The following is a 27,539-nucleotide window of genomic DNA, read 5'->3' on the forward strand; positions in this document are numbered from 1 at the left end:
GTTTTCTCTCAGCAAAGGAAACTATCAGAAATGTGAAGAGAGAGCCTACAGAGTGGGAGAATATTTTTGCCAACCATACCTCAGATAGAGCGCTAATTTCCAGAATCTATAAAGAACTCAAAAAACTCTACACGAAGAATACAAATAATCCAATCAACAAATGGGCTAAGGAAATGAACAGACACTTCACAGAAGAAGATGTACAAGTAATCAACAGATATATGAAAAAATGTTCAACATCCCTAGTAATAAGGGAAATGCAAATCAAAACTACCCTAAGATTTCATCTCACCCCAATTAGAATGGCGATTATCAAGAACACAAGCAACAATAGGTGTTGGCGAGGATGTGGTGAAAAAGGAACACTCATACATTGCTGGTGGGGTTGCAAATTAGTGCAGCCACTCTGGAAAGCAGTGTGGAGATTCCTCAGAAATCTTGGAATGGAACCACCATTTGACCCAGCTATCCCACTCCTTGGCCTATACCCAAAGGACTTAAAATCAGCATACTACAGAGATATAGCCACATCAATGTTCATTGCTGCTCAATTCACCATAGCCAGATTGTGGAACCAACCTAGATGCCCTTCAGTTGATGAATGGATAAAGAAACTGTGGCATATTTATGCAATGGAATATTACTCCGCAATGAAGAATGATAAAATTATGGCATTTGTAGGCAAATGGACGAAATTGGAGAATATCATGCTAAGTGAGATAAGCCAATCTCAAAAAACTGAAGGACGAATGATCTCGCTGATAAGCAGATGAGGACATATAATGGGGGTTGGGAGGGGTTAGCATTAGGTTTAGGGTTAGGTTTAGAGTTAGGCTAAGGAGAGCGGTAAGAATGAAGGAAAGAAGAACTGTATAGAAGGAAAAGAGGGGTGGGAGGGGTGGGGGGGAGGGGAAAAATAAAATAAACATCATTACCCTATGTAAACGTAAAAAATAAATAAATTTTAAAAATAAATAAATAAATAAATAAACAAATAAATAAATAAATAAATAAAAATAAAGTTTACTTAGAAACTTTAATAAATAAACAGTAGGGGGACACTGAGAAGCTATTAGAATAATGCAGCAGAGAGATAATAGTGGCTTAGGGAGGATTTAGACATTGAGAGAATGAGAAGATTCAGTCCTTGTTTTGGAGTTAGAGCAGAGGAGATTTCTAACACGTTCAATGCGCAGGGCTGGAAGGAGAAGCCAAGGTTGACTCTAGCATGGAAAGGTTTTTCAAGTCTCATAGAAAAACCTCCCAAATTTAGGGATATTCTTCCAATCGTGGCTAAATTTCTATAAGATTGGCTTAGGAAAAAAATGCAATATCAAATTTTGCTCAAAACATTGCACTAGGCCTCATTTGCAAGAGGAGAGGAAACGTTCTAAATATCAGCTTATCCCAGAAATCATTATAATTTTATTATCCCCAGAGGTATTCCACATTGTTCTCTCTCAAACATTTGGAACCCAAACCCAGAAGCACTAACTCCATTTTATCCATGAGTCAGCCTGCTATTCGCCTGCGTGCTCACCTCTCCCCACCAGGCTTGACCTGATCTGGAGAAACTTGGCAAGTTACTCATGAGTGATATGTAGAATAATTTCACAAATTCTGATTATTTGGAAAAGAAACACTTTAGACAGTTGACCACTGACCTCTTCTGACTACTGACCTTAACTTTCTGTGAAAAGACCTATTATCACGGAATGGTTCTTCAATGAAGGTGTCATTTCTCAATTCTTCTAGATAGAAATAGTCCAGCTTTTATCTTTGCCTTTGCTCTGTCTTCTCTGTACCATTGAACAGATCTTAAAGATGTACACTTTCCCTCTCTGGGTTTTATATGTTGTTCATCTTCTTCTATGAGAATTCTCTAGCAGAGCTAAACTTCACCAGTAGGAAAGACTCACCAACATAGTCCCCATTTTTTTATTGCCTGTTTACAGGAAGCCTGAAGAATGCTATCCATAATGGGCTTGTTCTAGAACTAAACCAGTTCATCCACCACAAGAGAGGCTGCACGTATTTCTCCCCAGCAGCATCACTCCTTCATTCTATCCACAAACTGCTAAAGACACAGATGAGTTCTTTTCAGTGTCGTACCTTTTACTTTCAGAATGACATGCTGAATCAACAAAATAAATCTACATAGTCCTTAAAATCAGATAGACCTGCCTCAATCAAGGTCAGTTATTATAGTTATAAAATAGTTCTTAATGTGTTCCTCATTCAGTTTTCTCGTGTGTAAAATGGAGATACATATCCAAGCTTTCCATTACTAAAACAAATACCTGATAACCAAATAACTCATAACCAGAAAAGGCTCATGGTTTTGGAGGTTTCAGTCCATGTGCCCTGTCAATTGGCCCTGATGCATTTGGGCCTGTGGCAAGGCAATATTATAGTGGGGAGCACATGACCCCAGTCTCCCTACCAAGGGCACACCCCCAAGGAAGATGTTTCACTGGGCCCTACCTCCTAAAGGTTCTACCACCTCCCAATAGCCTGACCCTGGGGACTCAGTCTTTAATACAGTGGCCTTTGGGAGACATTCCAGATCCAAATCTTAACAGTATAATATTGATCATTATTTGAGTTAAGCAAAAAGTCATGAGAATGATCAGATGATGAATATCATAATGATATTGGTGGTATTAAAAGAGAAAAATCACAAAGACACAACACTTATAATACCCATGTGTTTATTGAAATCAAACATATTATAGCTCCATAATTATTGTCATAAATATGAATATAGCCTTATACTCAAGTAGCATTTCAAATGTTTCTATAAATAAATCCATATTAATAAAATGGCATAAATAAATGCATTCTTATAATAATAAATAAATTTATAAATATAAAGTATTATGGAAATGCAATTATTTAGAATTATTTTCTAAAGGAATGGGAAGAAATCTTTTTTTGGAAATAGACAATTAATTTAAAATAATTTTTTCTGTTGTATAAAACACCAGTTATAACAAAATGTTATCAAATAAATCTGTATGCTTGCAAGGTCCACCTCTGGTCTTATGACAAAAATGACTTTGATATTTCTTTTCAGCTAAACAGGGTTTCATGTGGAGTTCACCCACAATGGTGGAATTTGATTTCCCATTTTCCTTTTAGTAAAAAAGTTCCTTCAGAAATCTCATTGATATTTTTAGCAGGCAAGCTATTCGATTTCCAGTTTTACTCCATCAGATGCAGGCATTTCTCAAATACATAAATAGCAAATTCAGTTCTCCAATTACTTTGATCTCTCCACTCTCTCCAAGCTGTGAAAATAAGAACACAAATGTATTTGAGCATTTTGCCATGTTTCCTAAAGAGGAACTAGTTAAAGGCAGATGGTGTGATTAGATTGCTAGGAACAGAAACCAGGTTGTAGCCTTTTGAAAATGATAATATTACCCCGTTAGCCTGAGTATAATATGATTTGCCAAAGACCTTAATGATGGCTGTCTGAACTGAGAGGGCACTGAAAGGCATCCATCTCGTTGCATGTGCCCCAATGAAACTATTGATGGATATGGTAATTACTTTGATTGAATCTTTTACAATATACAGATAGATCAAAATATCACATTGTACCTCATAAGTCACACAACAATTATTTGTCAATTAAAAATAAATAAAAATGCTTATGGGGGTCAGGGAAATGCAGGGCAGAAAGCTGTCTCCCTCCTAACCAGACTAAGCACATTGAAGCCATGCTGGGATCTGGGATCCTGAGTTCCATCCACAACGGCTTGCCCTGCCACATGGCCTCCAACTGTCTCTGACCAGTCAGTGACAACTCAACTCAAACAGCCTCAAATCAAAACCACACATATACCAACAAGCACTTGGGCTTTTTCCTTTCCCCCTTTTTGATAAAGGGGGGAAAAACAAGTTTTCACTTACATGGGGAAAATATCAATTATGTCCTTTCCAATTGCCTTAATAAAAAAACAGATATAGGTGCTAACATCATTGCAAGTAGAAAACAGATGAGGCTTTCAAATTCATGGGAAAGAAAACCCAAATTCAAGTCCAAAGCCTCCTCCTCTGAAATGTATGTAATCTATTAAATTTGTTCCAGATTATTCCAAGAAAAATCCTGTCATCATTGTCTTCTATACTTTATTCTCCTTTTTCTTCCTGATTTTTTACCCCCTACTATTTTTCCATATTTTCTTTGACATAATGCCTACAGATACTATTTTGTATCTGAAAGACTCCCAAAACCAAGACTATGAGGAATTTCATGGCTTACCTTGCCCTACTGTCTACCATCCATTCTACCACAGCCTGCTCTCTGCTTTCAGCTCCACTGACAGCAACTTAATCCCTCTCATGACTGCCCTCCCATTTTGGATAACTCTGATCAGTTGTACCTCCTGTGGAACTTTCTCTGAATAACATTTTCTCTCTTGCCTGTGCTTTTTGAAGTTACAGGGGGGGAAAGCATAATCGCTTTTCCACATGGCAACCCTATTATAAAAATGAAAGTTGATTCTCCCCACATGGATTAAAGGCTTTTAAAAAAAAAATCTTTGTTTTCTCACACAGATCTCACCTCCCATGTGCTTTCTCTCTCACACACCTCACTTTTCTAAAGACAACAAAGCATTCTGACATCAGGGGTTTTTTAAACAAGAAGCGCAAAGCACACGTTCTCTGTGGCATGCTAACACTCAGCCCTACGTATCTAGGTAATAGCTCTATAACAGGAGAATCCAACTTCACAGTGAAAAACTACAAAGCCTTCAGTAATCAAAGAAGTGCAAATAGTCATGTTCGACAAATTATTCTTAGGAAGAAATTTCTTCTAAAAAACAATTATGATGGAGAGGGGGAAATTGAGGCTAAGTGAGTTACTGAAATTTTCATCAACTGGAGCCTTCAAGTTTCTGAGTATTCAATTGCACCTGCTTGCAAAAATCCTCACTTTCACTGCCACCAATCATTCCTCTGGGTTGGGAATGAGTCATATTTGCTAGTCTGAGTCTTCCACTATTGTTCTCTTCCTCCAGTAAGTCATACAATTATTTACCATAGAAATAAACTAACTCACAGTAGATATATAATTGATAGAGGTTTGTTAAGGAAATGAACACTTCCATTTCATTATACTGTATCTGTGACTAATATTCTCACTCTATTTGAAACCATCAACTATGATTGGACTCAGTGTTATAATAATTAAACATAATTATCAGTGATTCCTAAATTCAATCCTATATGTAATTTTGTTATTGTTCTAGGTTGATTTTTCCAAGTTTCACAGCATCAAATCAATGGCTTAAAAAAAAATCACTGCAAATAAATTTTCACCAGTTTTCTGGGTTAGAGCAAGTGATCCTTCAGATTGTGAGTTAATAGGAATCTAAAAGAATACACTAAAATTAGTACATATGGCTGCCAGATAGGTGCTGACCTGGCAGCAGGATAGGAATACCTGTACTCCAGCTTGGCTCTGCCACTGGCCATTCTCAGAACACAGGCCACATAAGACTAGGTGACCTAAGTTCCCTGGTTTGTTTCATAATTTGCTTCTCTGATAAGTTCATGATTTGAAAAAATTTGGAAATTGATTTATAGATGCATAGACATAACTATATACACATGCACCTAAGTTATCAACCTGATCATAGGAATCATAAGGAGGGGAGAAGAAAAGCAGCATTTATCTTGCCTATTAAATGATTTAGTATTAATATTTATGAATAGTACCTTTTTCACCGTGTCCTTCAGGTTTTGCACGTTCTCCTGGATATGCTTGTCATCACCCTCGATGTGCTGCAAAATGAAAACAAAAGTAACTATTTTATCTTTGTTGTGCTGAAGCTTTATGAACGTCAAAGCCCCTCCGAGACATGTGACAATTCACCTGGAATGGAAGCTCTGGGTAATTTTACCCACAATGACCTAGATTTCACCAGTGACCTAGATTTTCTGAGCTCTTGAATTGTCTTGGACACCAAAATCCAGGCACTTCCCTTACAGAGGACCTCTCTTCATTTGGGGGGAAATCCTTTGGGGGTTTAGGTTTATGGAAAGAATGGAGTAGTTTATGCCAATTCTGACAGGAATAAAACTCTAACTATACCTCATCAAAACTGTGTGCTCAGAACGACATAGGAAACATCTTATGTGAACATACACACTCCTCACTTAACAGCAGGTCCACTTCGCTCTGCCCACTCCTCTCCAACATGTCTCATAGTCTTAAATTTGCTGAGACACCAGGTTCTCACACTTCTGATTTTGTCACTTCCCACGACATCAAGAAGGGAGCAGCCCTTGCTTACCCACCACCAGTAAACCTTCCCAGGTCTCTCTTTCTCTTCCCACTTTCTCTCTTCCCATTCCCTCCATCTAGTAACTTATTCTCAGTGGATCCTTTTCAACAAATAGGTGTTTTCCTTACAGCCATTACATGTAATCTGAGTTGTTTTCTTTTCACAGAAAAACAAATGAGGCTTCTGTACACTTTTCTTCCAAACACCAAGCACCACTATAAACTAAAACTGTGAGTCAATTAAAGCAAAAGTTAACACTCTGCAATTCCAAATGACTTCTGATGACAGTGGTGCCAAGGCAGTAAGCATAGGGCTGGGGCAGGAGCGAGGGCCTCGGGAAACAGGCTCTCAGTGGAAGAAGAGAGAAGGAGGGAGCCAGGAATGGGTGGAGGTAGGCCGAGGCAGGGACTTACACAGAGTCTGAGCTTGTTGCTGAGACCATTCAGGAAGGATACCACCTCTTGCATGTAGGGCTGGAATCTTTCCAACTTGGGAAGCAGCACTTCTTCCAGGGTGAAGTTCAGCACCTGCTTCATCAGATAGCAGCGCTCTCTCTTCTGCAGGTGGAAAAGAGACAGTAGGGGTCATATGAGGGGACAGCCAGAAGACCCATCCAGCAACTAACCACAGATAACCCCAGGCTCTGCTCATCATGACCATAACTTACATTGACCCCTTGGTACAGTTTGTCCCCAATGAGACGGACGTCTGTATTGTTATCTGCAAAGCTGGCCTGGAAGAGAAGAAAAGACTGAATGTCAGGACATGGAGGAGAGAGAAAAAAGGTCTGTAAATGGAGACGTACACCTTGCCTTATCCCTAGAATAATCCCATAAAGACTGAAGACAGAATTAAGATGCATGTATGAGTTTTGAATACTGCACAAAGGAGCAAAGGAAAAAATTAATAATCAGATGGGATACTAAATGACCCCTCTTTGTATAAAACTCAAAGTATGCATCCTAAGGCCAAAATGGAAGGAAGGAGTTCTGGTAAAAATTAGATCCTCAAAGAGTCTCTGAAGAGACAAAGTTATTCATGGGGATAAATGATGGGTTCCTAAAGATCTTAGAAATGCTCAAAGAAAATGTTAAGATCTATGAGGAATGATGTTAACCAAACTAGGTTGTCATATTGGGTGTATGCATGAAAGTATATAAAAGTGAATCCCACTATTGTGTATAATTATAATGTGCCAATAAAAATATCAGGGGAAGAGAAATTAAAATAAATACTAAACAAAATATTAAGAACTATTTGGGTCCCAAGTAGATCCAATGAGAAAGAGAGCAAGGTTGAGATGAGTACCTCCTCAGCCATCATGAAGGTGCGGTTGGTGATGTAAGACGGCTGGAAGTTGGCCTTGTCAAGCCAACAGTGGTCACTGACGGGCACCGCCGCTCCTCCCTGCACCGCCAAAGCAATGAGAAGGAGGCAACTGGCAGCCAAGGTCCCCATAAGGGAAGAGCTCACAGATTTCTGCAGGGCAGTCATTGCAGATAACTTGAACTTGAGTGGCAACTGGGAAAGGAGAACCTGGTGTCAGGAGAACAGGAGGCAAAGACAACATGAGGGAAACAGATTAGTCAAGAAGTCTCACACCTAACAGACCAATTGTATCAGCTTGCTGAAACACTCACCTGTTTCGGAGATTCTGCTTATGCTGGAAAAGGTAGAAGCTATTGCTTTTATAGCTCCCAGGACACCCATTTTTTTCTAATTGTGAAAAGTATGACATCAGCAATTATCTAATTTCCAGTACTGTCTTCTGAGAACTACCTAACCACCATAGGAGCCCACAAAATGCTACCTCCTATCCTTCCCACCTTGAGATGTGTTTCCCTAAAACGTCACTATCAAGGCGCGGACGGGGCTTTCACAGATGAATCCCAGAAGTTTTCTAAACCCTACATACATTTCAAAGAAAAAAAACTGCTTTGTCTTAGTAGATTCCAGGTTTAGTATAATAGTCTTTGATCTCCTATAGTAACTGAGTAAGCATTTCGGTCACAGACTCATTTTCCTACCAGCTTCATAGATTCTTATCTCTTTAGAAGTGACCAGAAATAAAGGACCCATGTCCTATATCCTCTACATTTAAGTTAGCAGTAATGACAACTTGGATATCATTCTTTTTTAAAATAATTTTATCTCATTTTTTGAAAATAAATGCTGAATTCTAAACTAGACACATTTTTAAAATAATAGTGTAGATTAATCTAATCAATTTTCTTTTTTACTACGAGACTATTTTTAAGTTATTATAACAATTATGATAGATGCAAATACAAAAATCTTCACTCATGGAATATGACCAATATCAATTTAAGCTTGGAAATATAAATATTTAAGAATCTAATCATTTTCTTTACATGTATTTTTAATTTAAAAAGGTATAGAGTAATTCATCTTGAAATTCTATCTATGCTAATTCTAAACAATATGCAAGTTCAAAATCTATTTCCAAATAATCTTAGAATAACTCTTACTATATAGACAGATAATTGAAGAAGAGAAATCATAAACAGAATGAATCAAACACCATTACCCTATGTAAATGTATGATTATACAAATGGTATGCCTCTACTTCATGTACAACCAGAGAAACAAGTTGTACCCCATTTGTTTACAATATAAACCAAACAATTTAAAAAAATAATTATGGAACACTGAGGAATATCAAAGTCAGCTAGACATCTAAGATTTACAAATACTATATAGTCTATTAATCCACTTACAAACTTCTTATATCAAGAAAAATTGTACCCTATTATAGTTTAATGGGAGCAAACCTATTTAATTTGAGTTATAAAATTAAAATCATAAAAATACCAAAAATAAAAAATAAAAATAAAGTGATTGCATGTTGATTTTACATTTTTAAAAATCTGCTGAATCCTAAATAACACCTAAAACCTAGACTGGCAACTCTGCCAATGAGTAGGAACAAAGAGCAAGCACCACTATCAAAAATGCAAGTGTCTATTGCTGGGGGAAGGAATGTGAGTGAATTCATGAAAATCAGTTGGATCCAATTTTTCTCCTCACAACTAATTAAGATTAGGAGTGTTAAAGAGATGGAAGAAGGGATTAAAGTATTGTAAAATCTTGACCATTTTAGAGATGGCACATGCCTGAGAGAGGTGCTGAAGCCAAGGGCCAGAACAGCACAGGACCCTGAGTACTTAGGAAGGTAGCCTTAGCAGAAAGAGACAAAAGGGAAGATGAGAGTAAATAGGTCCCCAGGATCTCACTTAAATATGGAATCTGAAAACCTTGGACTCATAGAAGCAGTGCTGGCCAGGGCCTGGGGACAGAAGACTGGGGCTATGTTAATCAAAGGATATAAAATTTCACTTAGAAGAAAGACTATACTCAAGAGATCTATTGTACATCATGATGAGTGTAGTTAATAGCAATATAGTGTATATTTTGAAATTGCTCAAAGGGTAGATTTTTATTTAGTCATGGATGTACCCAATACCTTTATTTCGTTTATTTATGTTTATGGGGTACTGAGGATTGAACCCAGTGCCTCACACATACTAGGCAAGTGCTCTACCACTGAGCTACAACCACAGCCCTCAAAGCATAGATTTTAAATGTTCTTACTACAAAAATAAATAAATAAAAATACATACATGCACACACACATATACACACACACACACAGGGTGTGTATATGTGTGTGTGGGTGTTTGAAGGGAATGAAGATGTTAATCAGTTCCATTTAGTCATATTTAGCAAAATATCATATTATATTATATATGATATTTAGCAAATATCATATTATACAACATATGCATATATACATATATATATACACACAATATTTATTTACTTGCCAATTAAAAATAAAATCACTTTTTCAAAATTAAAAAAAATGAAAACTAGACCTATTCCAAATGTTTCCTTGGAGTTGTTCATGAGTCCAAGAAAATATGAGGAAATTCTTCCTTACCCAATTTCCCAGAGCTCAATATACTAATATTAGCACTAGATTTAAACTATTTTGTGGATTAAATAGGCATGTGTTGGTTTGTCTGTGAACTGACAAGCATACATAACTTTGTTCCCATGGGCAAATAAATTTTTACATCATTGAATTGTATGTTTTGAGGGCAGTCTCTAATCTTTATAAAGCCAACTCTTACATCAGTGCTACATGTATATGAAAGATGCAATAAAGCATACAGAAGGAATAAGTAGATCTACAAATTTAAATAATTTTCTGTCTTTGCGAATATGGAAGTAATTCAGGGATTGCCTTCGTAGCACTTCTGAAGTTGGGATTTAAATTGATCCTACTTACTAGCTTTTTTAGTGTTCCCAAAGAGGGATAAATAACTGTGAAACAAAATTAAAATGCCAGAAATTTGCAAAGCAATCTTAAAATGCAGCAATAGTTCTCTTATTTATTAAGTGCCCCAATAGATCACTTATTAATAAGATAGAATTAATAAAGCCAAGACCTTAGGTTTTTATGTGCTTGACTAAAACTCACTAAAGTGATGAAAATCTGCTCTGGGACCTTTTGTGGATTTCTGAACAGTTATAGCAGGAGTCTCAAAAATATTTGCTATTAGAAGAGAGTGTAAATGTAATAACACAGCTGCTCCTGAGAAACTACAACTGAACATGTGTGCTACATAACTTGATCATAGCAGACCTTCTCTTCAGTTTCTCCTCATAAATTTTCAAGTCCCTTCCATAGCCACCCCAGATAAAGGGCCACCCCAGCAATCCATTATCAGGCCCCCATAGATGGTCCCCACGATTGATGTTAGATATATGCAACAATTTAAAGAGTCTGATCCCAGGAAGGGCTAGCAAGAATCCCCAGTCAGAAGGCTGGCTTTTGCCGTGGCATTCACCACACCATCCCTAGCACCTAGATCAGTGCCTGGCATAGAGCAGAGGATAAATAAATATTTGTTGACTGAATGAATAAAACTGCTTCACAAATCATTGACTGTTGCTATAAAATTAACGACTGGAAATGCATTCTTTAAAATACCAATCTTTATGGGAGAAGGAAAGCTTTTGTTATCTCAGATAAAAAGGTTGGTATTCACATTTCTCAGACTGGTGAAAATAATCACAGCTCCACACAAGTTTCGTGTGCGCATGTGTGTGTCTTCCGGTCCTCATCCGTCTCTTTCCTTCCCGGCCACTCACTCTACCCCTGCCATAGGCCACAGCCGTGCTCTGTATATGTTTAATATGTATTTCTGAATATGCATGCACCTTGTAAAACATGGGGTTTTTAGTGTGTATAGGTATTTTTACTTTATAGAAATTGTTCTCTTTCTTTTTTCTCTCAGTATTAGAGTCTTGCAACTGAGTTGTCATGTGAAGCCCCTGTTTCCAACTGACATTCTGGAGTGTGTACCCACACATTTTATTTACTCATTTCTCCAGTGATGGCTACCTAAACTGCCTCCAGTTTCTCACTAAACCTCATTCAAGTCATTTCAATGACTTTTTAAAAATATATTTTTTAGAATATGCACCAAGAGTAGAACCACTGGATTGTAAAGATAGTTTATTAACTTCTACTAACTACTGCCAGATTTCTCTCTGACAGTATGAATCTACTTTCTCACATAAGTAAATAAAGCTTACTCTGCCCACTCACATTTACTATTATCCATCTTTAACTTTGCCAGACTTTGGAGGTTTATCTCATTGTTTTGATTGACATTTTTTTTCATACACTTTCAGCCACTTGGAGTTTCTCTTTTATAACTTGACTACTTACATCAGTTGCCCATTCTTCTGGTGGCTTTGGACTTTTGTTCTCGATGATTTGCAAGTATTCCCTGTATATTTTAGATATTACTCCCTTTTTGATTACAAGCATAAAAAACTCTTCTCCCTGTTTGTATTTTATCTATTACCTTTGTCTATTAGGTTTTTGTTGAACAGAAAACTTAATTTGGATGTCATCTAAGACATTATCTTTCATTATATGAAAAATTTCTCTTAGTCCGTTTGATAGTGTTTCAAAATTTTCTTCCTAAAGTCTTTTATGTTAGTTTTCATTCCTAGTTACTTCTTGGGTGAAGTAAGGTGTTAAACTGTTATTAGTCTCTCTCACTTTGGTGTGAAGGACTACCAAGTTAACTCTGACAGAGATCATTGGGATATTCATCTCCTGAGAACATGAAGAGCAAATGCTTCTTTCTAGAGTCAGTGGACAGAAGGAGCTAGAGGTACCAACAAAGAACAAAAGCTAGAGATGGAGTTTCCAAACTTAAACTTCACCTGCTTCCCATTTCTGCTCTAAGCTGACCCTGATGGTACTCAGAACAACTACCTACCATGCCCATCAAGACTTGCCAATCATGGGCACTTTTCCCTTCTTCCTGAGGGCTAGATCTTTCCAATCAGCACTATAACTCATCTTAAAAAGGAGACTCCACACACAGAAATATGTCACAACATAAATGAGTGTATTACTCTCACTAGAAGTACCAAGTACCAGAATCAATTTTAAAGATGGAAAAAAGCAACATTTATGCAAATTCCTCACTTCTCTGAACAAACAGAATTTGGTAATGCCTTCTAATGTCTGCCCTCTACAGATATTTCAGAAGTCCAGTCAGGCATGGTGGTGCAGGCCACCATGTTGAGGCCAGCCTCAGCAACTTAATGAGGCCCTAAGCAATTTAGCAAGACCCTGTTTCAAAATAAAAAATAAAAAGGGATAGGAATATGACTCAGTGGCAAAGCATCCCTGGGTTCAATCCCTGGTACCAAAAAAAAAAAAAAAAAAAAAAAAAAAAAGAAGTCCATTGGTCCATTTATTATTTTAACTAGCAAATAAGTGGAAAGAATCTTAACTCACAAATACCACAGAGATTCAAAGTCATAGTTAGTTAACTTTTATGAATGAATATTTTATCCTAAACCTCTAATCAGTTTTAGGAATTTTCATTGTTCTCATAATCATTTTGAACAAGTTACATATTATTTAAAACATAACTTTTTAAAAACTTCACAACTCTGTGGATCTTGATATATTTTGGTATATTTTCTCCAGATGCTCAGCCTCTCGTGGGAAAATTGTTGGCCAGCACACTAAACATTTCCTATATTCTCACCATCCTGTTGAACTTTTTAAACTATGAATAATCATTGTTCCAATTCTGAGATGATTTGGTTTTGAAACATCACAAATGTCAATCCTCAGAAAAATGTCCTTTTTCTCCTTTTCTTAGTAACTGTCTTAATTCAAAGGCTATGCATGTGCTATAGAAGGATAAATGATCACAAATTTGGGTCAGTTGGACAACAGCCCACTCTGAATCAGAGGTCAGTCTGAAACACAGTATGCTTTAAAAGAAATGCAATTCTGTTTTTCCAAGTTTTTCTACCAAATAAACTAAACTAATAATATTTCATTCTGTTTAGTATTTATTTTGTTGCTACTGAAATATTTTACCAAGAATGGATTCTTGGACCCACATTTAACACTTTAAAAATATAAAAAGAGCTAATAATAATTGTGTCACACTAGTCTTAGAATTAATCTGTAGTGGACTTGCTTTGAACACAAAATATTGAACGTATCCAAATACTGATTAAAGAATTGAATTTAAACCATACTTGTATTACAGATTGAGTCTCCCTTATCTGAAAAGCTTGGGCCCAGGGGTGTTTTGGATTTGGGATGTTTTTAGATTTTGCAATATTTTCACATACATAATGAGATATCTTGGTGAGGGTTCCAAATCTAAACACAAAATTCATTTATGTTTTATATATACCTTATACACATATGCTGGAGGTAATTTTATACCATAGTTTAAGTGCACCTGCATTTTTATTACAACCCATCACTTGGGATCAGGTGTGGAATTATCCACTTGTGATCTTGTTCATACTCAAAAAGTTTCAGATTTTTGAAACATTTAAGACTTTAGATGTTTGAATAAAAGATGCTCAACTTATAATTAATTAACGATTTTGGGGAAAGTAGAAGTATTAGAATGAATAGGAAGGGGAGAATTAGTTTTCAAAACTAGATGGAAGTACTGCTTAGAATATTTTACAGGATGGAAAAGGAAGGAGTTATAATGAATAATACAGTCATAGACAAGTGGAGTCATTTTTTAAAATCTACTGCTTATGAATGCATGGGTATGAGAGACTCCTGGATAAAATTTACCTAGGAAACACAGCAATGATAAAGAGTTACACAGCCCAGTGCAATGGCAGACACCTGTCATCCCAGCATCTTGGGAGGGTGAGGCCAGCCTAGGAAACTGAGCAAGATCCTGTTTCAAAATAAAAACTGAAAGGGGCTGGGGATGTAACTCAGTGGTAAAGTGCCCCTGGAGTCAATCCACAGTACAAAAAAAAAAAAAAAACACTAAAATAAATTAATATTAAGACGTGTGCTAGATAAGAGAAAATGGGGCAATATGTTTTATTCACTCATTCACTGTAACATCAGCTCCTTAGAGCACAGCCTTGTGTACCTAGCAGTCCTTGGAACTTCACAGACCCTCCGTAGGTTCCAATTGAATGACTTGAATGAATTATAAGCACAGATGATTTAAAGGTTGTGGAAACAAGTAAATTTTGCCAATTTCATTTATTAAGCTCCCTGCACATTGCCTGGCATCCAGTAGGCTTTTAAATTGTCTCTTAGTTGAAGGATAAATTAATATTTGCTGAAAAAATAAGTCATTCCTTTTATCTTGACTTTGCAGTCATTCTCTGAAAGAAAAAAAAAAAACAAGTAGTTTTACCCTTTCTTTACAGGGGGGGAGAGTGAACTTTGTGATTCACTAAAGCCACAGTCTCAACATGAGAAAGCTAGAATTTGAGATCAGGTTTTCTAACTCAACAATCAGTACCATCACTCCCTTTCTCTTTTCTTTTTAATCCTCCATAGTCAGCATCTTCTTTAAGTTTAGTACTGAAGATCACTTTGAGCTCTGCATTTGGTAGGGCTAGCATTTAGTTTGAATTAAAGAAGGAAGTACCATGGCTGCGATGAGGTCCAGAGTTTGGTGTTGCTGGGAGACAGTCATTAGGGCCATGGGCACCCATTAGTCTGCATAGATCTGAATCCTGTCTCTGCCTCTTCTTAACTGGATGGCCTCAGCCGAGTTACTTAAATGTTCCACACAAAGAAGATGATAATACTCTCTCCCTTGTAGAATTATTGACAATCTGTATGAAATGCCTGGGTCAGCGCCAGAAGCATAGTAAATGTTACAGAGACTTTAGCTATTATTAATCAGGGACTTCTTCATGACTAAAATATGGAATACCTAGGATAAAGGCATAAAAATAGTGATAAGCTAACCAGGAATCAAAAAGTAAGATTATACAACTGGATTAGGTATTTTATAGTGCACAGGCCAAATCTGTTGAATGAGTTAATAAGTCTTGTTCTTGACTTGAAATCTTAGCATAACTCTTCCTTCTCTTCATCCTCTATGGTCAATTCTTCCTAATTTTTTTGTTGTTGTTGTTTCTTTGAAATATACCTTAATTTAAGAACTTTTCATCTTTCAATCAATAAACATCTACTGACACTTTCTATTTTTGGAACCACTACAAGTGAGTTGTTAAAAATAATCCCAGGAAGATATTTGTAATATATCTGATAGAGTGCTCAAATCCAGAATATATAAAGAGTTTTTGTAAATGAAAAAGAAAAAGATCCATGGAGGGGGGGTGGGAATAGAAAAAACTCGAAAATGCATTTTGCAAAAGATGACATTTGATAGGTATATGAGAGGGGTTTGAATTCATTCAGTATGGGGAATTGGAGAATTAAAACCACAGTCATCAAAATGACTAAAATGAGAAAGACAGATGATACCAATAGTTGCCAAGAATTTAGAACAAATGGAATTCTCATAAGTTGCTTGAAGGAATACAGATTTGTCCAATCACTTCAGAAAACTGGTTTTGCAGTAGCTACTAAAGCTGAACAGATACATACTCTGTGAGTCAACTGTTCTGCATCTAGCCACATATTCAAAGAAATGCATTTGTTTACCAAGAGATGTGTACAAAATATGCATAGCAGCATTATTCATAATAGCCCCACACTGGAAAGGTTAAAATGAATGAAGTACAGTGTGGTTATACATTAGGATACCATACAGAATGATAATACACATGCTATTTCTACATGTCACTGCAGGGATAAATCTCAGGAACAAATGTTGAGCAAAAAAAAAAAAAATCAAACAAAAATATGAACCTTGTAATTTCTTTTACATAAAACTCAAAACAGACAAAACTGGTCTATTGTGCTATAAATCAGAAGACTGGTTAGTTAGGGGTGACTAAATGCTGGGGTGGGATAGATGGGGGCTTCTGGAACATAATGTTATGTTTCTCTACCTGGCTGATTATATGGGTGTGTTTATCTGGTGAAAACTTATTAAGGTATGCATTTATGATTTGCTTACTTTTATGTATGCATTTTATAGTTTAAAAAACAGTCTTTAAGGGCTGTAATTAATCCTCAAAATCAGTTAAATCTTTTTAACTGCCTCCTGTCCCCATCTTATCTAATTTGGGCTATAACCTCCATGGTTTCCTCAGATCCATTCTGTAACTCCTGGTAAGTGGCCAGGTCAGCCATTGCTATCTGTTCAGGATTCTCCTCATCAGACTTTAACAAAACCAGGGACACACTCTTTTTTCTAGAACTGACCCTCTCCACCTGAGTTAATCTCTGCTCAGCCTTAATCTAATCACTTCTTTGTTCTGAGTATTTCTAATCTACTTCTTTGTTCTGAGTACTGAAAGTAATATTGTTGAATTATGCCATGGGTCTAGTTCTGTCTTGGGCTTTGAGGGATATAAAATGACGAAGACATGGCCTCATCCTCAAAGAGCTTAAAAATATAATTCATCATGTAACATTTTCAATTCAACTGCCATGTCCCAGGCACTAGAGGTGGTGCACTAATGAGTGAGGCCTGTTGGCTTTGTTTTGTTTGTTTGTTTGTTTGTTTGTTTTGGAGTATCACAGAGGTGACAATTATTCAAAGAAAAAAAATAACTTTCATGAAGTACTACCTCACGAATACAAAATTAACTATAAATAAAACACGTTACAATGAAATTGCAGCCAATTCCATTGAGATGCCTGATCAGAAACTGGTATTGAAAGCACATTCAAGACCACAAGAAGGATGTTGGATTTGAATAAAATTTAAATAGTATTAGTATTTGGAGCCGCTGAAAGAATGGAAGAAGGGATTTCTGAGAGGAGGAAATGGCAGGAAAAAAATAGCTTGAAAGTGAAGCTAGCAGAAGAAAGAGAAATGACTAGTTGTATTAGAAAGGAATATACACGTTGGGAAGTGATGGCAAAGAAGGGTGATCAGGAGGTTGGGAGAAACTTCAGAGCATCTCTGAATATCAGCCCAAGTGGTCTGGACCTGAGCTAATGAGCAACAGAAAGCATTATTGGCAATCGAACGTGGAAGGAACTCGTATAAAACATTTATCTAAGGAGTTAACCCAAGAATTTACTGAAGCACAAGCAGGAGAGACAGGGCTGGCATCAGTGAGATGTGCCAGCAGGCTTACCACCCCAGCAGCTGGAGTAATTAGTACTTTTAATGAGGTAAGAAGCATGCTAGCGATGGTCAACACCCCAACACTTGAGCCACAGATGGGCAGAACTCATTATTGCCAACTTAGGACTGTGACACAGAATATTTTTTCAAAACCTAAATTAAGGCGATTCATAGGGGAAAAAGTCAACTACTTTAAGACATTTTAGGGACTGGTGATTTTTTTTTAATGAATTTTTTGCAGGTGTACATGATGGTGAGATTCACTGTGATATATTCATATATGTGCATAGGAAAGTTATGTCAGATTCTTTTCTTTTCCCATCCCCACTGCCTTTCCTTCATTCCCCTTTGTCTACTCCACTGAACTACTGAACTTCTACCCCCATTATCCCCGCCCTTGGTTAGCGTCCACATATCAGAGAGAATAGTCAACCTTTGTGTTTTGGGGATTGGCTTGTTTCACTTAGTATGATGGGACTGGTGAGTCTTAAACAGTAGACCTATATAGTACTGGCAATCATTCAGAAAGATCTGGCAAATAATTGGTGGACCCAGAATGAAAAATGGCATCTGTGGCATCTGGAGGTCCTTGAGAAAGGCAACGCCACTTGGAAGAAAAACAAATGGAATAGAAACACCTGACTCTGAGGAGATTTAGGTCAAATGTGAAGACCTCCAGCAGAATCCACAAGTTGCTGCTGCCCCTGATTACATCTGCAGAAGCCCAAATGCTTCTCACCTCTTCTCTTCATTGATGCATGGGTCCAGGAGGAGAAAGGAGTGGCCCAAAGGATCCCATCCTATGCTCAGGTAGCCCCGTCTCTCTTCCAGCTGGAATGACAGGAGGAGGGACCAGCTAGAGCAGACATCAGGTACTACGTCTACGGAGTAGACCTTTGGGAGCCGTCATCTGCGGAACACAATGGAGTGGGGCGAAGGATAGGAATGGGGATGCTGAAGGCCAACAAGATCATGTATCTGGGGATTGGCAGCTCAGATTTTTTTTTTTTTTTCCATCACAGAGAAGAGTATAATCCTAAGCCAGAGAAGGGCAATTTCCTACAAAATCAGAAGTTGGTTGGCAAAGATTCTTTGCTTTTAGCTCCTTGTTGAAAACTTCTCAGCACAATCTGAGCAAGATTATGATCTGAGTAAAACCACAATTTTTCTATTCCTCATCAGAAACTCAGCAAGGAGGCAAGTGAGTAAAGAAAACTGATTTCCTCAGCTTCAGCGTCTGTTCCCCAACTGTGCATCTTGCCAATAGAGAGAAGCATATGGGGAGATGGTTTATGCCAACTTTATATCAAGGGAGGGCTTCATCCAAAAATGTCAAGAAAGTGACCAGAGATGCTCCTGCTAAAAGGAAATCTTTGGTCTCCTTTTTTTTTTTTTTTTTTTTTTTTTTTGGTACTGGGAATTGAACCCAGGAACACTTAACCACTGAGCACATCCCCAGTCCATTTCTATATTTTATTTTGAGACAGAATCTAACTAAGTTGCTTAGGGCCTCACTAAGTTGTTGAGGCCAGCTTTGAACTCAAGATCCTCCTACCTCAGCCTCCAGAGCCACTGGGATTATAGGCATGCACCACCACGCCAGGCTCCGGTCTGATGTTTGACCTCTCATGGTACAAATACTCCCACCCTCTTCAGCCCACCATTGGTCTCTTCTCCCCATTCCCCATCCTCCAGTTCCAGTGGAATGTCTCTTTTCAGGTTCCCTAAGGAGTGAGTTAATATTTTTCATAGTTGGCATCGTCTTGGTCTCTGGATCTGGTTGGTTCTCATCCCCGCTTAGACATGCTCAGGCTGTTCTCAGCTAGCCATGAAAATGGGTGTCTGTCTGGTTTTCTGGAACTGCATCAGAAATTCTGGGACTGTTAGACAATGTCGATCGAGTTGAAAGGAAATAGATGGTGCCTCTGTGGGTACAGCTATGACAGTGACTGGGACACCCACTTCCTAGTCTTTCTTTCCTTTTCTCCATTCACAGCAGCGTGCATTATCTGCATTTAACAACTATTATCTTCAAACAGGACTGCCATGAAACAAAACTATGGGGTAACACCAGAGTGCTCTGGGGACCTTCATCTACACTCTTTCACTCACTCACCATGGTCTTCTCTCCGACCCCCACCTTCTTCCCAGTCTGTTTATGTTCACACTGTCATAAATCATAAAGCTAATACCATCCATAATTTTCAATCTGCTCCCCTAGATTTCATCTCATTTGATCTTTACAATACCCTGTCAAATGTTGTCCCAAATTCTACAGATAAGAATTCTGGGGCTCAGAAAGACAACTCTCTCCAAGTCACGCTGCTACACAATGACAAAATCAGGAATGATGAAGGGTGGTTTCTGATCACCATGCTACCTCAGAGTCAAGCATCTGGCTAAATGCATTTCCACTTGCGGGATTTCAACCATTAGGATTCAGGCAAGGGACAAACTTGGTCCACAAAGGAGACTTTGCTGGAGTCCATGAAAGCATATCACTTCTTAACTGCATAGTTTCTCGTGTTTATTCCTATCACAGCATGTGTCAATCTGAATTAAATTACCTGGTTACTTCTCTCTCTTCCCCAACCAGCTAGACAGCTCCATTAGGGCAGAAGCCATGGGCAGGCCAATTTTTACTTGCATCTTCCTGCAATTTCAGTACATACCCTCTGCCATCATGCTCATTCCCTTTCTCTCTCTCTCTCTCTCTCTCTCTCTCTCTCTCTCTCTCTCTCTCTCTCTCTGTACCATTTGGCTTGGGAGTGGCCTGCAGCAAAATGAAAAGAACAAGAAGTAAGAATGTGGCTACTCTGCCTAACTTCCAATAAATTATATGATTATTCAAACTGAACCTGGAGGGTTTTCGTAGTAAATGTCCCCTTTATGTAAAAAACAGAGATTAAGAGGGTGATAAGAAAGAGATAAGGAAACTGCATGAGGGACCAAGGAGCAGGAGGACCATGCCCACACCAATGCCACCAAGGTGACCTCTTGGTGCCTCTCCCTTTGGTCAGGCCTGGGGGACTTACTTTTCTGTCAGGGCGCATGATGCCTCCATACCTCAAAAGAGTTTTCCAGCTCTTTCTGCTGGTCTGCCCTCTCCACATGAGTTTCTGGGCCTTCTTGAGGGCACGCTAGGCACAAACCACAATGACAACCACAGCATCTTAATAGACCCGCTGTTCACCAGCCCTGATGCCCTTGTGTTCACCTGCAGGCTGTTCAGAGTTGCGATGTTTCCCCAAAGGAGGAACAACCACAAAGGAGGCCCCCCATACTTGAACCTACATCCTGCCCCAACTTTATCAGAAGTTTACCTGGCCTGTGTTACTACTGTCCAAGGTGGCACCAAGTAACTGAGACTGTGATGGCCAACTATTCCCCTACCTAGACATTAATAGCTGGGACAGCTTACATGCGGATAGTAGTTTTTGCAAGATTCTTTAGCATCTTAGCCCAAAGGAATAACTAATGGAAAGTTTGAATGAAACTATAATGTTAGACAGTCAAAATTTTGGATAAGTGACTCTAGGCAGTTTTCTGACCCTCTTACACTCTCTTACACCGTTGTTAGGCTAAGCCCTACTGCTGCCTGCTAACTTTCTCATAACAGTAAAATTTTTGTGACCTCTTTGGAAATATTTGTGGTTAACTGTGTTTGTTGCCACTGAGAAAAAGTAGAAAGTACGTCTGAACTTTCTGCATAAGATCCCAGAATGGATGGTCATGTTGTTTGGCACCAGGTCAATGTCAGGGACCTTACTGCATACTTAATACAAGATAGCCATTAACTCCCCAAGGATATCCAGGAAACCTCTCCCAGAAACCTCTCTGAGAACACATTCTAGTGTCATGTTCACCTATGGGATTCCCCTCTGTCACCCTGGCGGTTTAGTATTCTCGACAATGACTTTAAACAGAGGAGGATTGGGGGAAAGAACTGGAAGCTAACATCACTTTACCTCAAGAGCCACAAATGCTTCCTTCTTTCATTTCTCTGCACCCACAGATAGAACCAAAACTCTGCCTTGATCTTTTGAGATAATCCACTTCCCATGTGTCTACACTTGCTATACTGGGTTTCTAGGTGATCTATCTCATTAATTAGTTAGAGCACCAGCAGCTGGCAAGTGCTTCATTCGTCCTAAGAAACTGGCATTCTACATGGAAGCTCTGTCTAGAAATCCTGATCTGGATTTGGAAAGGACCTTTCCATGAATTTACCAAAAGCCACTCAAAAGAGCATTTATTGACTGTCTATTATGTGTCTGGCCCTGTGTTAGTCCTCATTATGCGAGAGGGAAGGAACATAAGAAAAACTTTCTCACTATATAATTGGATTGGTGGAGACAGACACAAAGAAAAAGCACTTAAGGAGCATTAAGGTGACAAGAGTGCCAACATCAATCATGACAGGAATTGAGATCAGGGTGAGAAATAGGTACATATGCAAATTTTTTGTTAAAATTCCTTTGTTTAGAAAATCTTATCATCTTACTTTTCCTGCTTTTTTTTAGAGACAAAAATAAATAAATTTTGGGGTCCTAAATAAAACTAAAGAGTTATCATTAGCCATTCACGATTTCTGCTGTGAAGACAATAATGAAAGGAATCAGAATCAATGTGATAACATTTTGGCTAATGTTAGGTTTGGCTTTGGAATGATAATCCTCCAGGCTGGTAGAGACTCAGCCAAAAATATAGACACCCCCTGGGTGTGGGTGTCCTGACCCCAAACACTGAAATAACAAGCCAAAATAATTTGAAACTGGAGAATTCCATTTTGGCAAAGAGTGAATGGAAATAACGTGAGTAAAACCTGTATCCTGCTTTGAGTTGTTACCGACAAAGAATTAATAGAAAATCCCCACACCCTGGTGACGGTAACAAGACTGCATGCACCTGTCAAAATTCATGGAACTGTACTCCTAAAGAGGGCAAATTTTACTATTTATAAAATAGTGAAGAGTTTTCCAACTGTTCCTGTACTAATGTTTCCTGAGAAAAGCTGCGTCTACAAAGGGTTTACATCATGTTCTCTTTCAACATGTTCGACCACCCGATTCCTCGGGTCTTCCAGAACCGCTTCTCCACACAGTACCGCTGCTTCTCTGTGTCCATGCTAGCAGGGCCTAATGACAGGTCAGATGTGGAGAAAGGAGGGAAGATAATTATGCTGCCCTCAACCCTCGATCAACTCAGCCGACTTAACATTACCTATCCCATGCTATTCAAACTGACCAATAAGAATTCGGATCACATGACACACTGCGGGGTTCTGGAATTCGTGGCTGATGAGGGCATCTGCTATCTCCCACACTGGATGATGCAGAATTTGCTGTTGGAAGAAGGGGGCTTGGTGCAGGTGGAGAGTGTCAACCTTCAAGTGGCTACATACTCCAAATTCCAGCCTCAGAACCCAGACTTCCTGGATATCACCACCCCAAAGCAGTATTAGAAAATGCATTAAGAAACTTTGCCTGTCTGACCACTGGGGATGTGATTGCCATCAACTACAATGAGAAGATCTATGAACTGCAGGTGATGGAGACCAAACCGGACAAGCCTGTGTCCATCATTGAGTGTGACATGAATGTGGACTTTGATGCTCCCCTGGGCTACAAGGAACCTGAAAGACAAGTCCAGCATGAGGAGTCAACAGAAGGCGAAGCTGACCACAGTGGCTATGCGGGAGAGTTGGGTTTCCGTGCCTTTTCTGGCTCTGGGAACAGACTAGATGGAAAGAAGAAAGGGGTAGAGCCTAGTCCCTCCCCAATCAAGCCTGGAGACATTAAAAGAGGAATTCCCAATTATGAATTTAAACTTGGTAAAATAACTTTCATCAGAAATTCACGTCCATTGGTTAAAAAGGTTGAAGAGGATGAAGCTGGAGGCAGATTTGTTGCTTTCTCTGGAGAAGGACAGTCCTTGCGTAAAAAGGGAAGAAAACCATAAGTTGGGACTCTTGGCTGATTGGAAAATAAAAGAATCAATTGCAACATAAAAAAAATAAATAAATAAATAAAATAAAATAAAATAGTACAATAAACCTCAGGAAAGGACAGATGGATTTAACTGGTGTTATTCTCTTGTGTCCTAAAATTTCCCTCTAATTGTGATTTAAAAAATTAAAATGAATCCTATCCAGTGAAGGTATTTATCCCCAGTTTTTCAGTTTCAAGACAAGAGTTTTCTCCTACAGAACTATTCAATAGTGAATTGGAATGGAATAGAACTTACTCTGCTAAGCAATTTACATAGTCCATCTGTGATCTCCAAAGGAGTTATTTTGGAGAGAGAAAACTGGGACTCGAAAGGTCTATGTGAGTGTTATTTTGTGGGGGAGTCTTGTTCAGGCAGAAGCAGAACAGATTTATGCCCTTAGTAGATGCATAAAATTCCTACCAAGTGCCACTTCCTCTGCTGTGTTTGGTGGCTACCACTGTGGTAGCTATGGTCCTGTCCTCAGGGAGAGAACAGTTCATCTAAAAGACACCAAAAAGCTATCATCACACCTGTGTCAAGTGTTATGACAGGAGCTCAAGGAAGCACACAGAAGGTGTACTCACCTCACACTGGGCGGGTATGAAAGGAGTTCTGAAGAAGCAGTATCTGAGCTAAGACCTGATGGATAAACAAGAAGCTAATGTGGTGGCCAGGATGGCAGCGGTGCAGGGTACCTGGACAGATGCAGCGGTATGGATTATGGATAGAGGAGTTAGCACAGGGGTGTGTTCACAGAAGGACAAGAGTTGCATGTTGTCTCATTTGTGGAAACTAAAAAAAAAAAAAAAAAATTACCTGAAAGAACTGTGAGGAAAAGAAAAGGGAGATCTGGAGGAAGAGGAAGAGAGGGAAAGGAAAGAGAGAGTAGAGAGAGTAGAAGAGAGGTAGACATGATCCAGGGGAGTTCTCCATTGTTCGGGGCGTTTGAACTCCCCTCCTCTGAGCTCCTTTCTGACTCTGACTTTGTGGCCCACATCATGATGGCACAAGCCCTTGTGGGCTTCCCTGCTGGAGATGTCCCCCAACCCTACCCCAGAGTTCCACCTATTGTCAAAGTAGCCTCACAACTTAGAAATTACTTACTGTCGATATTTGACAAATTTTAACTTTTGAGGAAATCTTTATTCACTAAAAAATAACAAGCAAAGGCAATATAATCACAATGTTAGAGAATTACATATCCCCAAATATCTGAACAAAAATTACATGATGAACCGGACTCCATTCTGAGGCTGGTACACAGTCCCTTTTTCAGAAATTGGTGACATTTGCATGGAGAAGGACCAGGCTGGGAAACATTCTTCCCAGTGTTGTGGGAAACCAGAATAATGACAGTGACGGTGATTAACCTAATTACTAATTGTTTTAGACAGCACTTCCACTCTGAGGAAGAAGAAAAGAACCTCCTGGTTAAAGTTATAAATAAATTTTTTTTCTAGAGTTTTCTGTATAGTTTTGCATGGCAACACCAGAAGTAAATAATGTTAAAATTTTGTGAAGGCTCCCTATAATCCTTTAACAGCCTAGTGTATATTTGTCCAATTGTTTTCCAAGATTTGCTAACTAGATTATTTTTATTTCCTAAAAATGAGGTCATGATACCAAAATTATTATAAATTCCTTTTTGTTTTTTCTTATTTTTCAAAGTTCTGTTTAATCGACATGGGTTTTTTTTAAAAAAGTCCTACTTAAGTCCACTTATAACCATTTAAAAATATTTTAAAAAAGAAATATTTTCTTTCCTCAGTGACTCCAGGTTATTATGGAATGGCACTTGATATTCAAGTCTTCTGACTGTATGCTTAACTTTACCAGGAAGAAGATTAAATAAGAAATTAAAACAAGTAAGTCAAAATGATGTAGCAATAAGTAATCATATAATTTTTCCATGAAACAAAATTGACATAAACATTTTTCATTATGCAAGTATTAGGCAAAAGGCAATTTACTGCCTACTTGAAAGCTATTTGCAATTTTCTTCAGTGCTGGGGATGGTTGATGTTGCTAAAATTCAGAGGATGAGAGGAAGCATGGCTGAGCTTAGATGTGTCTCTGAAGGCATAGGAAAGGAAGAGCATCTATAAGATTCCCATAATTTGTTCTTCCAGGGATCACAACTCCAGTGAGTGTGGTCAGAAGAATGAGTAACTGCCATGAATTGTGATACTACCCATTGACTAGTCAAATGTATACTGTGTCAACAATACCCCAGTCAACGCCTTCAAAATCAGGAGTTAAGTTCTTCATTCAGCAAACCTCACCTTCTCCATGATGGAACCTAGGTTATGTTTGGAGGGTAGTACCCAGTTCCTGCTTTCCAGGTGTTTGAAGCATGATGTGCAAAGTCAGATAGGGTGTTTTTCAATGGTAGAGGAGACACTGCAAACTGGAGAGCCTCTGAGTTAAGTACTGAAGAAAATGCAATTCACCTGGTCCAAGATGGTTCAACATGCCCAAATTGTGAATTGTTAGGTGAAACTAAACAACTTACTTTGTGTGACAGGGAGACATAGAGAAAGAGAAAGGCTGGAGAGAAACATACAAAGGACTCAGTACTCCTGTGAGATTATACTTTATCCTACAGGTGATGACAAGGCACTAAAGGATTTTAATGGAGTGAGCCACTGAGATCCCTTCTGTTCCTTATAAATGTCCTTCTGAGGAGAGTAAGGAGAAGAGTTTTGGTAAGATTGGAGGCAGAAAAACAAGTTAGCCAGCTGGTGCAACAATGAGAAGACAGTGATCTGAGGAGGTTGATGGGGTGGAAAGATTGCAGAACATATCACAAGGATGGGCCTAGGAGAAGCAGAACTCAGACAGATGGGATGTGACCATAGAGGCAGGGGAAACGCTGACAATGTCTGGCTCAAAGGGCAGGCTGGGGGGGTTTCATTCACCGGGCGTCTAAAGAAAGAGCAAAGTAGAGGAAAAAATGACTGGTTTGGTTTGAGCCATTCTGGCACAGAGGTCCAGTAAGTAGTTAGAAACAAGGATATGGAGTGGAGCTGAGCAGAGGCCACCGAGCTACAATACTGAAAGGGACTCATCATCTCACTGATTGTCACAGAAGTCATGAGCAAGGTGGAGCTCATCCAGAGAAAGGATGTCGCGTGTAAAGAGAGGAGTCCACAGAGAGAAAGAAAGACGTTTAAGCAGTAAATGTGGTAAAGCAATGCTGCAATAGAAATGCCTATAGAGTACAACAGGAACAGAAAAAAATAGTGTGTGGTCAGCTGTGCTTGGAAGGTTCTGGAAGTTTTATTAAAAGAAATGATTCATAAGCTGAGTGGGGTCAGTTGAGTAAGTCCCGCTTATGCAGGTGAGGAAAGAAAGATCATGGCAAGCAAAGAGTATTGCTAAAGAATGGTGTGGAGATGTGGAGAAGCTCAAAATGTTGGGAAACCATGAGTAGTTTGGAATTACTGGAGCATGGGGTGCGCAGAGGCAGGAGAATTTTTTTTTCAAGACGTGAAGCTTATAGAGTAGCCAGAGGATGGATCATGAGAGGTTTTATACTCATTTCATGCTAAGGAGCTGAATTTCATCATCACCTATCAGTCTCAGTTTCCTTTTTTTTCTTTTTTTCTTTTTTTTTTTTCTGCATGCCTAAATATGACTTTTGTTTGCTTTTGAGTCATATATAAAGGGAATCTATAAAATATT

General features: G+C 38.5%; 2 protein-coding genes across 2 annotated transcripts; one reads left to right on the forward strand and one right to left on the reverse strand.

Annotated features, from left to right (window-relative positions):
• Positions 1-2,887: 2,887 nt before the first annotated feature.
• Il22 (interleukin 22) lies at positions 2,888-7,793 on the reverse strand. The gene is made up of 5 exons (XM_047551561.1): positions 7,608-7,793; positions 6,967-7,032; positions 6,713-6,856; positions 5,731-5,796; positions 2,888-3,290 (listed from the first exon to the last, which is right to left on the reverse strand). Exons 1-5 carry the CDS (start codon positions 7,791-7,793, stop codon positions 3,213-3,215), a joined length of 540 nt encoding a protein of 179 aa, XP_047407517.1. The 3' UTR covers positions 2,888-3,212.
• A 15,073-nt stretch (positions 7,794-22,866) lies between these two features.
• On the forward strand, positions 22,867-23,865 carry LOC124983535 (ubiquitin recognition factor in ER-associated degradation protein 1-like). The gene is given in 2 exon segments (XM_047550881.1): positions 22,867-23,308; positions 23,311-23,865. Coding segments are annotated over 2 exon segments (921 nt in total). The 5' UTR covers positions 22,867-22,902; the 3' UTR covers positions 23,826-23,865.
• The last annotated feature ends 3,674 nt before the right edge of the window (positions 23,866-27,539 follow it).

This window comes from Sciurus carolinensis, chromosome 4, assembly GCF_902686445.1.
Source record: "Sciurus carolinensis chromosome 4, mSciCar1.2, whole genome shotgun sequence".
Lineage (NCBI taxonomy): Eukaryota > Metazoa > Chordata > Mammalia > Rodentia > Sciuridae > Sciurus > Sciurus carolinensis.